The 13,625-nt window shown below is 41.6% G+C and overlaps 1 protein-coding gene across 4 annotated transcripts in view; it reads right to left on the bottom strand.

Moving 5' to 3' along the window:
* ING2 (inhibitor of growth family member 2) overlaps nucleotides 1–5,197 on the bottom strand; it is a 23,390-nt gene extending 18,193 nt beyond the window's left edge. The window contains exon 1 of one of the 4 annotated variants that reach the window (XM_044062546.1): nucleotides 4,881–5,197. In XM_044062546.1, coding sequence (XP_043918481.1) covers nucleotides 4,881–5,019 — 139 coding nt within the window. In that variant the 5' untranslated portion in view covers nucleotides 5,020–5,197. Of the gene's footprint in view, nucleotides 1–2,916; nucleotides 3,301–3,727; nucleotides 4,014–4,392; nucleotides 4,557–4,880 lie in introns of those variants that run through there. The other 3 variants (XM_044062547.1, XM_044062550.1, XM_044062549.1) reach the window with 3 other exon arrangements.
* Between the last annotated feature and the right edge of the window lie 8,428 nt (nucleotides 5,198–13,625).

Raw genomic sequence — 13,625 nt, forward strand, 5'->3', positions numbered from 1 at the left:
ACTTATAAAATAATTACTAAAGTGGTGCTCTAATTATTAATAGGTTATGATTCTGTTCTATATATCCGACTGACTATATAAATACCTCCTCTTAGCTCATGCATTTAACTTCTGTAGTTTCTTGATCAGTCTATAAAACATATTCCCAATGCTTGCTGCTAACCGCTACTAGCATACTCTACAAATGGTTTTGTCATGTGTTTAATTCACCTTACAGTGCTTTAATGTACTGTTTATTGTAAAAGCTTCTCTTTTTATGCCTCCCACATAAAATCACTTCTACTTAGTGGAACAGTCAAACAGAATAAATAAATATGAGAAAATTAGATTTTTGTAGTCAAAGGGCTGCCTCTGCATCTGCCCACTCCCTCCTACAGTCCTGCATGTGACTGCTCAACAAACTCCCAACATAGTTTCCCAAAGCATTCTCAACACCAGCAATGGAAGTAACAAAAGATTGCACTCATCTTCTGTATAGGGCAAGATTTCAGAGAGATGTTCACGCTTAGGTGGGAGTGTGCAACAATGTAAACTTCAAAAAGTAGAAATTTCTGGCCATACCATCAAATGAACTCCTAGCATGAAACCAGGCAAAATAAATACCAGTCACTAAAGAGGACCTTGCAACTTCACCAATGCAGACTGTACCGATACTAAAAACATCACTATAAACGGACAATAGATTATAATAGCCAAATACTTATATTCTCCAATGCAGAAAACATTTAAATATGAAAATTTAGGACCAACTTAAATTATTATTCAAACACGTCAGCAGCAAATGCTTTAAAACAATACCATAACTTAAACAAGTACAATTTCCCATTACTCTTCATACGAAATCCTCAAGAGTGATAATATCTCTATATGCAGAGAACATCTCAACCCATTTTAACCCCCCCCACATCCCCCCACCTCCCTTTTTTCTTTGCTTTCTTTCCTCTCCTCTTTTTACCAATAAATGAACTCTGAATGAACTCTGTATTACTGTATTTGTATAACGTGGGGTATCACATAATTGGAGTGAACATTCAATGGAACCTAGCCCACACATATGGGATCTATAATTAATTAATGCAGGACTATTCAAGAAAGGCCACTGTATTTTTTTTTTTTTACTGTATTTGTATAACGTGGGGTATCACATACTTGGAGTGAACATTCAATGGAACCTAGCCCACACATATGGGATCTATAATTAATTAATGCAGGACTATTCAAGAAAGGCCACTGTATTTTTTTTTTCCTTTGATGCATTACCAAAGGGGTAAAAGATTGAGGAAGCATCAGGATGCATTGTTAAAAGCATTTGCATTTCTCAGTGAAAATTTCATGCAAAACCTGCAGCATTCTGAGAATAGTCTATCTTTTCCCCAAGCTTTACCAGGAGTTGGATACTGAAATGGTACTTTAGCTATCCAGTAGTAAAGCTAATTTTGGGTTCCCCCTACAAGATATTCTTGGGTTTACTGGAAACTATCTGTGGCATTTCCCTCACTGTGCTTTATAAAACCCCTCACTGTTACTCTCCATTTAACACTAATAATAATCCTAGTTATTAACCAAGAAGGCACACTGGAGACGCAGTCCCTTTTTGTGAGTGACCTGGGAGCGATCTCTGGATAAGTAATTTGCTCAACGTCACACAGCAGGCAAAGGAGGGCTGAGGGAATCCAACTCTCTTCCAAGCTGTGGTACCTGTATCCTCTATACCAACTGCCTGACATTTTTACGTTCATTTCTTAATAAGATTGTGAAGGTTCAACGTCATGCACCTTTATATTCTTCACTGCAAAAATTAAAACATCCTTTCCACAAAAGCAGCATCCTTTTTGCCCCTTAAGCTAACCATTCAGACCACCCAAGTACTAATTACCTTGTTCAACTCCTCTAAAACACTTGACAAAAAACATGTTAATCAAACTATCTATTTACTGTGAAGCATGTGCATACATTACACACAAAAAAAGATGCGATACTCGTACCTCAAATGTCCAGATTTTTGCCCCATATTTTTTGGTCAGTTCCTCATAAAAATTGTGGTTTTCTGACAATAATTCACCAAATAATGACAGACATCTGAGCTCTAGACTTCATATCTTTCTGAAAATGCACGGTAACACAAAAGCTTTCACTCTAGCAACCAAGTTTACAACAGCAATATTTAAAAACTGTCCTCATTTTTGGACCTTGCCCCCCCCCCATTATTTTTTTGCCCAGGTGCCCCCCCCCCATTATTTTTTTGTTCAGATTTACTGTGCTAAGAGAATGAAAAGTATGTACTACATCAATTCAAATCATTCAGTCTTGTCTCAAGTTTTGCTCAAGTACTTTCTGAATAATTTGAACTACAGTGGTGCCTACTAATGCATTTAAGTAATGCTAGCATACAAGCACAGTTCATGTAATGTCTAGGTTAGCACTTAATAGAATCTGTATGTACGTAGTCAAAGTACTAGAAGCTTGTTCTTATTTACTGTTATGCTGCCTACAAAAGGACCAGTCTAATGTATTTTAAGTGGCCTTGGAATAGGATCCATCTGCATACTAGAAGTATGCATAACTGTCAGTGTGAGCTCTACTGGACTTGTGCCTTTTTTAGACAGAATTACTTTATTTTACATGAAGCAACCACGTTTTAAACACAAAATTGGATAAAAATATTTTGATAATATCAACTTTGTCCAGATAATTATCAAAGCTATCAGTTTATTAGACAGCCAGTACGAGAACAAATGAAAAGAACCGTCAATGGACCACTCTTGACCGATTATTCTTGCCTCCTGTACAATGCATTTATTTTAGACTAGCTCTCACTATTGCAACAAAGTGTTGTATCCCTAGACAATTCCAATATTACTTTAGCAGATAGTGTTAAACAGTACAGTGTCATAACAGATAACATTGTCTGCTCACAGAAAGTGGTTCTCCTGTTCAAACCTCGGCTGGGGTGCCTTCTGTATGGAGTCTGCATGTCCTTCCTCAGTTTGCAGTGGTTCGCGCTTCGGTGCTAACTACCCGGCAGTGTGAACCTTGGCTTTAAACGATTGTCACTTTTGAAATGACACCCCGACTTCATGTGCAAAAAATGGGAAAATAGGTTGTGGATGGATGCTAACTGTCCAAAATGATCAAAGGTAAACACACACATCACTTCCTTCTACAACAAGAAGTTTCTGTCCAAAGTTTAAAACCAGCATTATACCTTACAAACTAACAAGAATCAGAGACAACTGCATTCTCCACTTGAGAATCTGATAAAGTCTACATGTACAAAATGTCTATAGTTTTAGTGAAATTGTGTAATACCCGCTGCATTACCTGACTGAGAAAACAGTTTTACAAGAGGCAGCAGTAAGTTAAACTAGTAGACAAGAACATGTAGACAGTAATAGTTGTATTAACAATTACACACTTCTTTATACTGGGAAGCAGTAATTGTGAACATCTGGTGAAATCTAAAAGGAAAATAAAACGAGATTTCAGATTCTTAGCCAATCGCCAGTCTAAGTTATAAACAAGCTGTCTTATCAGTTCTGCACTTGCTTCCCCTATTTGACTGGCTAAAGGCGGTCCACCGTACCTGGATACACCTTGCAAATAGCTATTAAAACACCCTACCGGATTCAAGAAAAAGTACGTCCGGTCCATCTCAATAAACTACTGAATAGCAGCTGAAGCTCAACTGAACTCAGCTAAAACTTTTAACAAATTGAAGATGAACTACCCTGGCTACCAGTACCCGCCCACTCAAAGTCATACATCACTAAGCGATTCGGCGTGGGGGTGGGAAAGGCAGAATCCAGCACCACAAGCACTGTTGTCGTTTACAAAAGCTTTCGGTACAATAAGTAGCCACACACTCTCTCAGCTTTGGCCGATACGATACACAACTGCTTGACACTATTAACAGACCGGTACTCAACACAGAACTCAGCAGCGTATCACTAAGTTGGTCTCCTTTAACACAGAGACCTGTCAATCACTTCCGTGTTCAGGCGTTCTTTCGCACCGAGGAAATGACGTTAGCCTCGCTCTCCTGTGAGGAAGTTACTTACGTGTTGAAATAAACACACGTAAATCCACAAAAATAAGGTAAAAGGACAGCAGCCCTGCTCCGTCTAAGGAACTTACATACTGCAATCGAGACAATTTCTCAGAGTTCTGGGCACACCATTTCAAAGTTAATCATACATTTTCCCCGGTTTGGGGTGTGCAAACGCAAGAAAAAGAAAGCAAACTGCAGTAATGTTTGATACTGACTGAAACAGTAGGTACTAGGCGGGAGGCGCAGGGTTTTCTCGTCCCATTGAAGGCATCTCCTAACGCCGATCGCCACAACTGGCGCTCCCTTTAAAAACATTGTACTAATGCTGCTTAGTACCTACCTACCTTCCAGGCAGCGCGTGGCGGGGGTGGGGGGGTAGCAGCTTACTAGCAAGCACTGCGAGTCAAAACATGAACCACCTGCACAGAAGATGTCAACCTGAACATAAAAAATCAAGCAAGAGAGTTGAATCTGGCTCATCACTTAACACAAACAACGATGGGCACAGTTTTTCTTCTCATATGCCAAAATGGCTGCGTGACCAGCACCCGCCCCCCTGCTCTCTTTAAACCCCCAGCACTGACTTATAGGCATAAATACAAAACTACTTAAACATTTAAAACAAACTTCTTTATTTTCCCTGAGATCCAATGGACATAAAAGTCACAGACAATCACGGCATTAAGCGATCCCAACTTTTATTTTTAATGACTACAGAAACGCAAAACATACACTGGAGTGCGAACTCTCTGGTTTGGATTCTGATCGCCATTCGAAACAAATGTAAAACAATATATAAACACGTTAAGACTACACTGTAGCACTTACTAACCTTGATACTTTGTATCTATCTCGCGTAGTAGCGATACGTTCTTCTGTATCTCCAAAGGCAGCGATTCAACACATTCAAGGTAATCTTCCACATAACTGGCTAGCTGGCTTTTTTCTACGTTTGGATAATGCCCTAGCATGATTCTTCCAATGCATTAAGCAAAAGGCACTGACATAACCCAGCCAAAACTCCCAAAATCGGCGAAACAAGAATTAAACCTGCAAAACAAAATTTGCTATATTCATTGCATTGCTGTGCATCTCAGTTATAGACCAACTGCAATCTACTTCAAACAAAACTACTACAGTTGCGCATGTGCAGACATTTGCCTAATAAGGTAATCCAATGTGCTTTCACATTTTCCCGCAACTGTTCCAACAGCGGATTGCACGGTAGCCCATAGCGTCACGGGCCAAAGAGGCGGATACCCCAATGGAAAAAATGGTAGTCTACCGGCACCCAGTATAGTCGGTAGACCCTCCCTCTTGCAGCAGAAATACAATCATACGAGTGAATTAATGTATTTTTATATGAGTTTACGCTTCACTAAAATGTACTTTACAGTTTTTAGTGTGTATTAGGTAAACATAACGGACGACTTATTTCGTAAATATTGTCAGAAAAGTAGTTCTTGTTTTCACATTAAACAGCGAAGGTATTTAGGTCTGGAGTAAATGATACACCGTACTTGACCGGAGACAACTGGCATTTCTGTTGCCATGTGTGTGACTATACAGCTTAAATCTGAATGGAAGCTGTAGCGTGGGAGGGTTCTGCTGCTTAATAATGGAGATGCGTCTTTTCATCACTGGAGCATGTTTCATTGTTAGTTGCAGTTTAGCACAACTCTGAGGAAAAAAAAAACATTTCAATTATTTCTCTTGACAGTTTAGGTATACTTTAGCCACAATGTGCCCCCATCCAGTACGTGATGGGGCATGTTCCTAGAAACCTGAAAACCATCGGGTTAGACGTATATGTTTTAAGCGAATCTCTGGAATCTACTTTCTTGATGCGGTATTATACTTTTGTATTTCTTCACAATGTTCCATCTGGGAGAAAAATCCATTGCATGTCATACTTTACGTAGATTATATATAGCTCTTTTAGGCATCCCTTGGCATCAGGTATCTGTCGTCCCCTAACTGCATGTGCCGTAATTCTTCATAGCGTCCATAGAAGTACCTTAAATTTGTTTTCTTGGTATCTTGACCCTTGTTATGTCTTTACTATCATTAATGTCGTATACTTTGCTATAATTACGTAATGTAGGCAGACATTAATACCACTGTAGTTTAGGGGTGACAAAGCTGCTCCAATAATTTCATTGTGCGTTAGAAAACGTATACACCTTTACTCTATAGAGGTTACGGCGCATTCTTTGATCACCACAAATAATGCCCCAGTGTCGACCCACACTTTTTGTGATGAGATGTTTTCTGTATTAATTTTCTTTTTGGTTTACATTTATTCTATAGGTTAAATGTCACTGTACAACCATTTATGGTTGATATGTCATAGTCTAGATATACAAAAGTCTATATGCAGTCCACGTGTTTTTTTCCAGCAGCTCCCCATTTAATCATACATTTACTTTGTGCCTGCTGTCATATTTAAATGTGGTATTTTATATTTTAAACTATCTACTCCATCCCTGGCATCAATCACAGCAGCAGTGACTAGTTTTGCTCGTTCTGAATATGTATCTGAACTATACCTGCAATATCTTTAGCAGTAATCCGGAGACTAGTAGCCGCATAAAAGGCATGCATGAAAACATGGTGTAGATTAAATACAGTGTAACTTGGCTACATAGTTTGCCAGGGAAAAGTTTCTATTGCTATTCAAGGCATCTACCAGGAAAAGCTATAACAAGCTTACAGACCCTTGCATCATCTGGCAGAAGACTGTGGATCACCACATATTGGGAATGTAGCTACTGTTTTGCTTGTGGTGAGAGAAGAAGCGAAGGAGCATTGTATCCCAGCAGCATGCCATGAAGCTGTGGTGAGACCAGCACTAGTAGTAGCCATTCGACTGACTCCCCTTTTTCATCATTCTTGACAAGTTAATTCTTTCTTTTCAGTAAGTACTGCTTGATTTGCTGCTGTGTAACCTAACTTCAGAATATCTGCCTAAATACTTCATCCATAAGCCATCAGAAATTACTTCTTAGTTTCCCCTTAAGTGGTCGGCAGTGCCCTGTATAACCACAGACACCTTGATTTTTCATAGATTCATAGATTAGTACTAAGCTAACTGCCCTTGCGAGTCATTTTAAGCCTAGCCAATTATCCTTTGTGAGATTCAAACCCTGCATCTTGTGTTTGTAAAGCAAACACCTTAACCATTAGGCCACCCTCCCAACCCTTTGTCCTGTAAAAGCACCATTAAAATTTCATCAATACCTAGTTGCAAACAGGACAACTTGTTTGCAGTAAAAAGCACTGTCCCCAGAGTTGCAAACCAGATATTCCTGACATTACTTTATATACTTTATATTCTCACTGCAACTGTCTAATCATTAAAAAAGGGGGTCTGTTCTCATGGATATGAACTTTCCAACTATCTCTGTTACCAGCTTGGTGGATATGGGCATCCTGAGGCAATGTAGAAATTGCCTCATGTTTACTGACAACCAGTTAATTCTCAAACAAACATATGGTATATGGGAGATGTATTTATACAATGTCACTGGAGGCAAAGCTCTCGCATAAAAGCACTCCTAACGTCAATAAGGTTGTCAGTAGTGCACATGCGGCATTCTTCACACACAATTCAAAGCAGACACATAAACCCACATATGCCGAGGCACTTAAATATAACCTTCCTAAACCCCAAAGACCTTCTAGATGAAGTACACATAAATGCCTCCAGCAGCCCTGAATGCACTCCTTCAAAACAATACCCACATCAGCACATACAGTCACATCTCATGGAGTCTCTACTTCTAAGCCCATAAGGCAAGCCGCCACACAATCCAACATTCTGGTCATTGGAGACTGAATTGTGAGACATACTGATGTCCCTCTCACCAGGCTGGGTAAGGAGAAAGTTGTGATCAGTTGCTTATCAGTGGCCAGAATCCGCCACATTGTGCGCACACAGTGAGGTCATTGGCCCACAAGTACCAGTATGACTCAGTCATAGTCTATGTGGGTGTAAATGACCTGAGACATTATGGAGTTCACAGAATCACAGGCGCTTCTGTGGATCACTAGTGATATCTGCATTGCTTACTGTACTTATTTCCTTGTTTCACTTGAAAGAAAGTTACTGTTTGTCGTTTTTGCATTTAGTTACTTGTAACACATTGCACTCAAGTTACCTGGCACTTGCTCACTAAAGCAATTATATAAGTCAGCACTAAAAATTAAAAGCACTACACTCTCACTCCCCACTGGCCCTTGTTTTCAATTATTAAGGAATTCCCAATATTATTCTAGCATGTCCAAAGGTCAGTTGACAATCTCCTCTCCGGTCCAGCTGGTGAATCTGGGAATCTTGAGGCAATGTTATAACTGCCTCATGTACACAGACAACCCTCTCCTCCTCCCACATAACACAAATACTTGCGATATGCAGCTATTTAGCCAAACTGGAGGCTGAGCTCTCTCAACTCAGGACTGGCAAGACCAGACAGGAGGAGAAGGCAACTACACACACCACAAAACCAGCTTCACATAATGCTACCACACCACTGAATCAAACACATAAACACACAAAGACATACTCGGAGGCTCTGAGTAAAAATTTACCTAAACAGCAGAGGCCTCCAAAGCAGACACCCAAACAACTGCTACCTCAAGACACCCCACAAGCAACACATAAACCACAAAAGCAGTGTGCAAAGCAGTTACAGCCCTTAAAGCCAAATACAACACCAAACATACTTGTCATAGGTGACTCCATAGTCAGACACACTGACGTCCTACTCACCAGGCTAACAAGGAGAGGGTCACAGTAAGCTGCCTATCGGGCGCTAGAATCCGCCACATAACACAAGCACTCGGGTCACTCCACGGCAAGTACAAATATGACACAGTCATTGTCTATGCTGGTGTGAACGACCTGAGACGTACCTCCCTGGACTACATGAAAAGAGACATAGAGGAGCTCTCTGATTATGTAGCCCAGGCAGGTATGACCCTAACCCTGAGCAGTATCCTTCCTTCACCAAGAATGATGCCACAATATAGAGACAAGATGATCAGCTTTAACAATTGGCTTAATGTCTGGTGTCATTCAAAGGGGATCCAGTGTCTGTCTGCCTGGGATGACATGCTTGACAAGCCACGCTGCTTCGCAAGGGATGGCTTGCACCTGTCACCCCTGGGATTCCGGATATTGGCTAAGGCTCTTGCCACCCCTATAGTGCCTTTTTTAGGCAAGGCTCAAATTCTAAACCTACCACCCTAGAAAACAAAAATGGGAAGAAACTGAGGGTAATGCTGCTCAATGCCAGAAGTCTAAATCTCAAAATGCATGCACTCGAGGCCCTTCTCAGTATGGAGAACATCGATGTCTGTGCTGTAACTGAAACCTGGTTCAAGGCTCCTGAGAGCACCCCGGCACTATTAGGTTTTACCTCATATCATGCATTCCGATCCCGAAACCCGGACCACACCACAAAAGGAGGGGGTGTATCCATATTCATAAAGGATACCCACACCTCCAGGTTGGTGGCAACGCATCAAGCTCGGAAACCATCCAGGTGCAACTAACCATAGGCAAAACTGCTCTACAAATTGTAGCATGCTACAGGCCACCCTCTCAAACTCAGGAACACCACACAGCCTTCCTGAAGACACTGGAGGGTATAAATGTATCTCCAAACACCATCATATTGGGTGACTTCAACTACCCGAATATAGACTGGGAACATTACTCAAGCCCTAACTTTCTAGCCCAATGGTTCCTGGAGTTCATAAATTCAAATGCCATGGAACAGCTAGTCACTGTTCCCACGAGAGGAAAAAATATACTAGATCTCATTATCACAAACATGGGGACAAAATGCTCCACACTGGAAGTATATCCCTCATTGGTGAGATCTGATCATAAACTAATCTCACTGGAAATCCACATCCCGCCCCCACCCCAAACAAAAAAGACCACAGTGAAGAACTTCTCTAAAGCAAACTTCACACTACTCAAGACTGGTGTGGTATCCTTCAAGGCCCCTGAGACAGTGGAAACCACAACCCAAGCTGCGGAAGCCCTTACAAATGCCTTCTATGAACACCTCCAGGACTGCATGGATCAGGCAATCTCAAATAAAACCAAGACTCTTTCCACAAAGGGCAAACATCCAGTCTGGTGGACGCCAGCCATTAACAAACTTTACAATAAGAGGAGAAAGCTATTACATGATAGAACAAAATCCATAAAAGGGAAGTCACCCCTGATCATTATTAGTAAAAAATACGAGCACTCATAAAATCAACTAAGGCCAATTTTGAGAGAAAAATTGCCATGGATTCAAAGGACAATCATAAGGCCTTTTTCAGCTATGTTAGGAACCTGGGTGGAAACTCCCAGATATGCTCAGAATTAGTCCAAAATGATACAAAAATCACTGAACCCACAGACATTGCCAACATACTGGCAGACAGGTTCAGTGCAAACTTCACCCCCCTCTCCCCCACTAAAGGAGAGATAACTATCCCAGCGGAGTGTAGCCTCCCAGACATCTCAAATGTGCAGGTGAAAGCTGCTCTTTCTAAAGCTAAAAACACAGCATCAATGGGACCGGATGGTGTCCCCGGCTGTGTGCTACATGAGCTAAATGAGGAATTAAACTCGCACATAAGGCAGCTGTTTAATCTCAGCCTTACCACAGGATACGTGCCCAAGGAGTGGCGTACGGCAACTGTGGTCCCACTCCACAAAGGTGGTGCCTCTACGGACCCTGGTAATTACCGCCCCATAAGCTTAACAAGTCTAGTCTGCAAAGCTATGGAGAGGATCATAATGGAGCTCATAAACAAAGATATAGGGGACTTGCAGACATTGGACCCAACCCAGTTTGGCTTCGTCTAGGGAAGATCATGCCTTTTGAACTTGGTCGACTTCTTCGAAACAGTCACCAAGGCCATTGATGAGGGAAAGGCAGTCCATACAGCCTACCTTGACCTTGCAAAGGCTTTCGACACAATACCCCACTCGGGTATTGTAAAAACTTACCAGCTTAAATGTAAACCCATATGTCACAAGATGGGTTGCAAACTGGCTTAAGGACAGAACCCACAGGGTTAGAGTTGCTGGCGCTATGTCAGACTCCAAGCCGGTCACAAGTGGTGTCCCACAGGGCTCGGTCCTTGGCCCCCTATTGTTCGGCATCTACTTCTCAGAAGTACAGGCCAACATGGGAGGTCATTGGCTGACAAAGTTTGCAGACGACTGCAAACTGGGCGCCATAGTGGAAAGTGCATCGGACACGGATATCCTTCAGAAGGGACTCACGGAAACAGATAGCTGGTGCCAGAGCCATGGCCTGAAGTTAAATGCCAAAAAATGTATAGTCATACCCTTCGGGAAAAACAAGGTAACCCCAAGCTATCATATAGGTGGCAATCCACTAAGCACAGAAGAGGTTATCAGGGACCTGGGGACCCAGGTTGACAGTGGCCTTTCTTTTGACACTCACGTTGCTAAAGTGGTTAGAAAGACCTTCTACATTGCCCACCTGATCATGAAGGGATTCACATCCAGATCTAGTGAGGTCATTGTTCCCCTGTACTCTTCACTTATCAGACCAATGATCGAGTACAATGCCCCATTCGGGATGTATCTCGCCCGACATCTGCAGCAATTGGAGAGACCTCAAAAGTTTCTCACCAAAAGGATAAAGGGACTCCAAAATCTGTCATATGCTGCCAGATTGAAGAAACTCCAGCTCTATTCAGTCGCATACCGTCTGCTCAGAGGTGACATGTGCCTGACATACAAGGCCATGTCCAACCCGGAATTAATGGACATGCTCCACCTCAAAAAATCCAAATCCACCAAAACCACTAGAGCAAGTGACTTAAACCTTAGCACGGATATAAATAGGATGTGCTGGAGGGATAGATTTATCACTCAGAGACTCCCTATGCTGTGGAATAGAGTCCCGGTCCATGTGAGGCAGAGCACCTCGCTGGCTCTGTTCAAGAGAAATCTTGACCTGTGGATGGGAGATCGTAGGTTTACCCCGGGAATCATCTCTGTGTCACTGCTGGACAGAGGCACAACAAACTAATGGGTACAGTATTTTTTCACATAAGGGGTGGCGTAAGCCACAAAAATTCGGGCTAGGCTTATAAATACCTTGGGGCAGATAGCCTAGTATAAACCTATGAACCTATGAACCTATAAGAACAAGGTCATCTTGAAAAAGCCCGTCACAGGAACGGGTGAAAGCGCTTGATTTATTTCTTGTTTTTATGTTGGATTCTACTACCACTGAGTGTTTCACCTTCCGTGTATTTTTATTCTTGCTTGGCATTAAAGGATTTTCATTAACGGAGAAGTATTCTATGACTACAAGACCTCTTAGACTTGTAAGAAGAAGTTTATTGGGCATCTGTGCTTCTGCAAACTTTTTTCTAGCTGCTTTTTGGGACATTGTTCGTGTTTTGTGTTTGGCAGATAGCCTAGTATAAACCTATGAACCTATGAACATGTCTCAGGCTGGTATGAGCCTAACATTGAGCAGCATTTTACCTTCTCCAAGGACGATGCCACAATGTGAACAAAAGATGACTGACTTTAATAATTGGCTTACTTTCTGGTGTCATTCTAAGGGGGTGCAATATTTGTCAGCATGGAAGGAGGTGGTCAACAGACCATGCTGCTTTGCTAGGGATGGTCTGCACCTCTCCCCTCTAGGCTTTCAAATATTAGCTAAAAGATGGTCATTCCCCATAGTGCCTTTTTAGGCAGTGCCAAACTGAAAGTACATTCAACATAAATCAAAAACAAGAAAATCTAAAGGTGTTACTACTCAGTGCTAGGAGTCTAAACAAAATACTCCACTCCCTAGAAGCTCTCTTCACCCTACAGAATGCTGACATCTGTGTGATCACTGAGACATGGTTTAAAGCCGTGGGGAGCACACCGACAGTGCAAGGTTATAGTGCCTTCCACACATTTAGACCAGTTACTAAACAGACAGGGACTACAGGTGACTGTGTCTCAATTTACATCAAAAGTAAATATACCTCAGGGCTGGCCAAACAGGACAATACTCTTGAGCTTCTCTACATTCAAATCACCATAGGCAAAATCCAATACCAGTACCTTGCAAGCTATAGGTCCTCCTCTATGACCGAGGACACTCATACCATGTATTTAAATTTATTGGAAACACTCACCATCCAACCCAATACCATATTCATGGGAGGCTTTACAGGCACAGAGATTCCTGGATTTTATAAACACAAACTCCTTGGACAAGATTGTCGATACACCAGCCAGGACTGCAACCATACTGGATCTGGTCCTCACTAATATGGGAGATTGCTGTACAACTCCTAGTGTAATGTCTTCTCTGGTAAGGTCAGACTAAAAATCGTCTAATTTGAAGTAAAAATAAAACCTGGAACCCCAAATAACACTGGAATATTCAGAAACTACTCTAAGGCTAATTTCCTACTATTAAGTCATAACCTAGGAAAATTTCAAGGCCCCATAAACCCTGAGAACAGTGCTGCCTATGCTGAACTGTTGACATAAATCCTATAAAAGCATATTAATAGCTGT

This window comes from Protopterus annectens, chromosome 2.part1 (genome assembly GCF_019279795.1).
Source record: "Protopterus annectens isolate FY-2018-M chromosome 2.part1, PAN1.0, whole genome shotgun sequence".
NCBI classification, from domain to species: Eukaryota; Metazoa; Chordata; order Ceratodontiformes; family Protopteridae; genus Protopterus; species Protopterus annectens.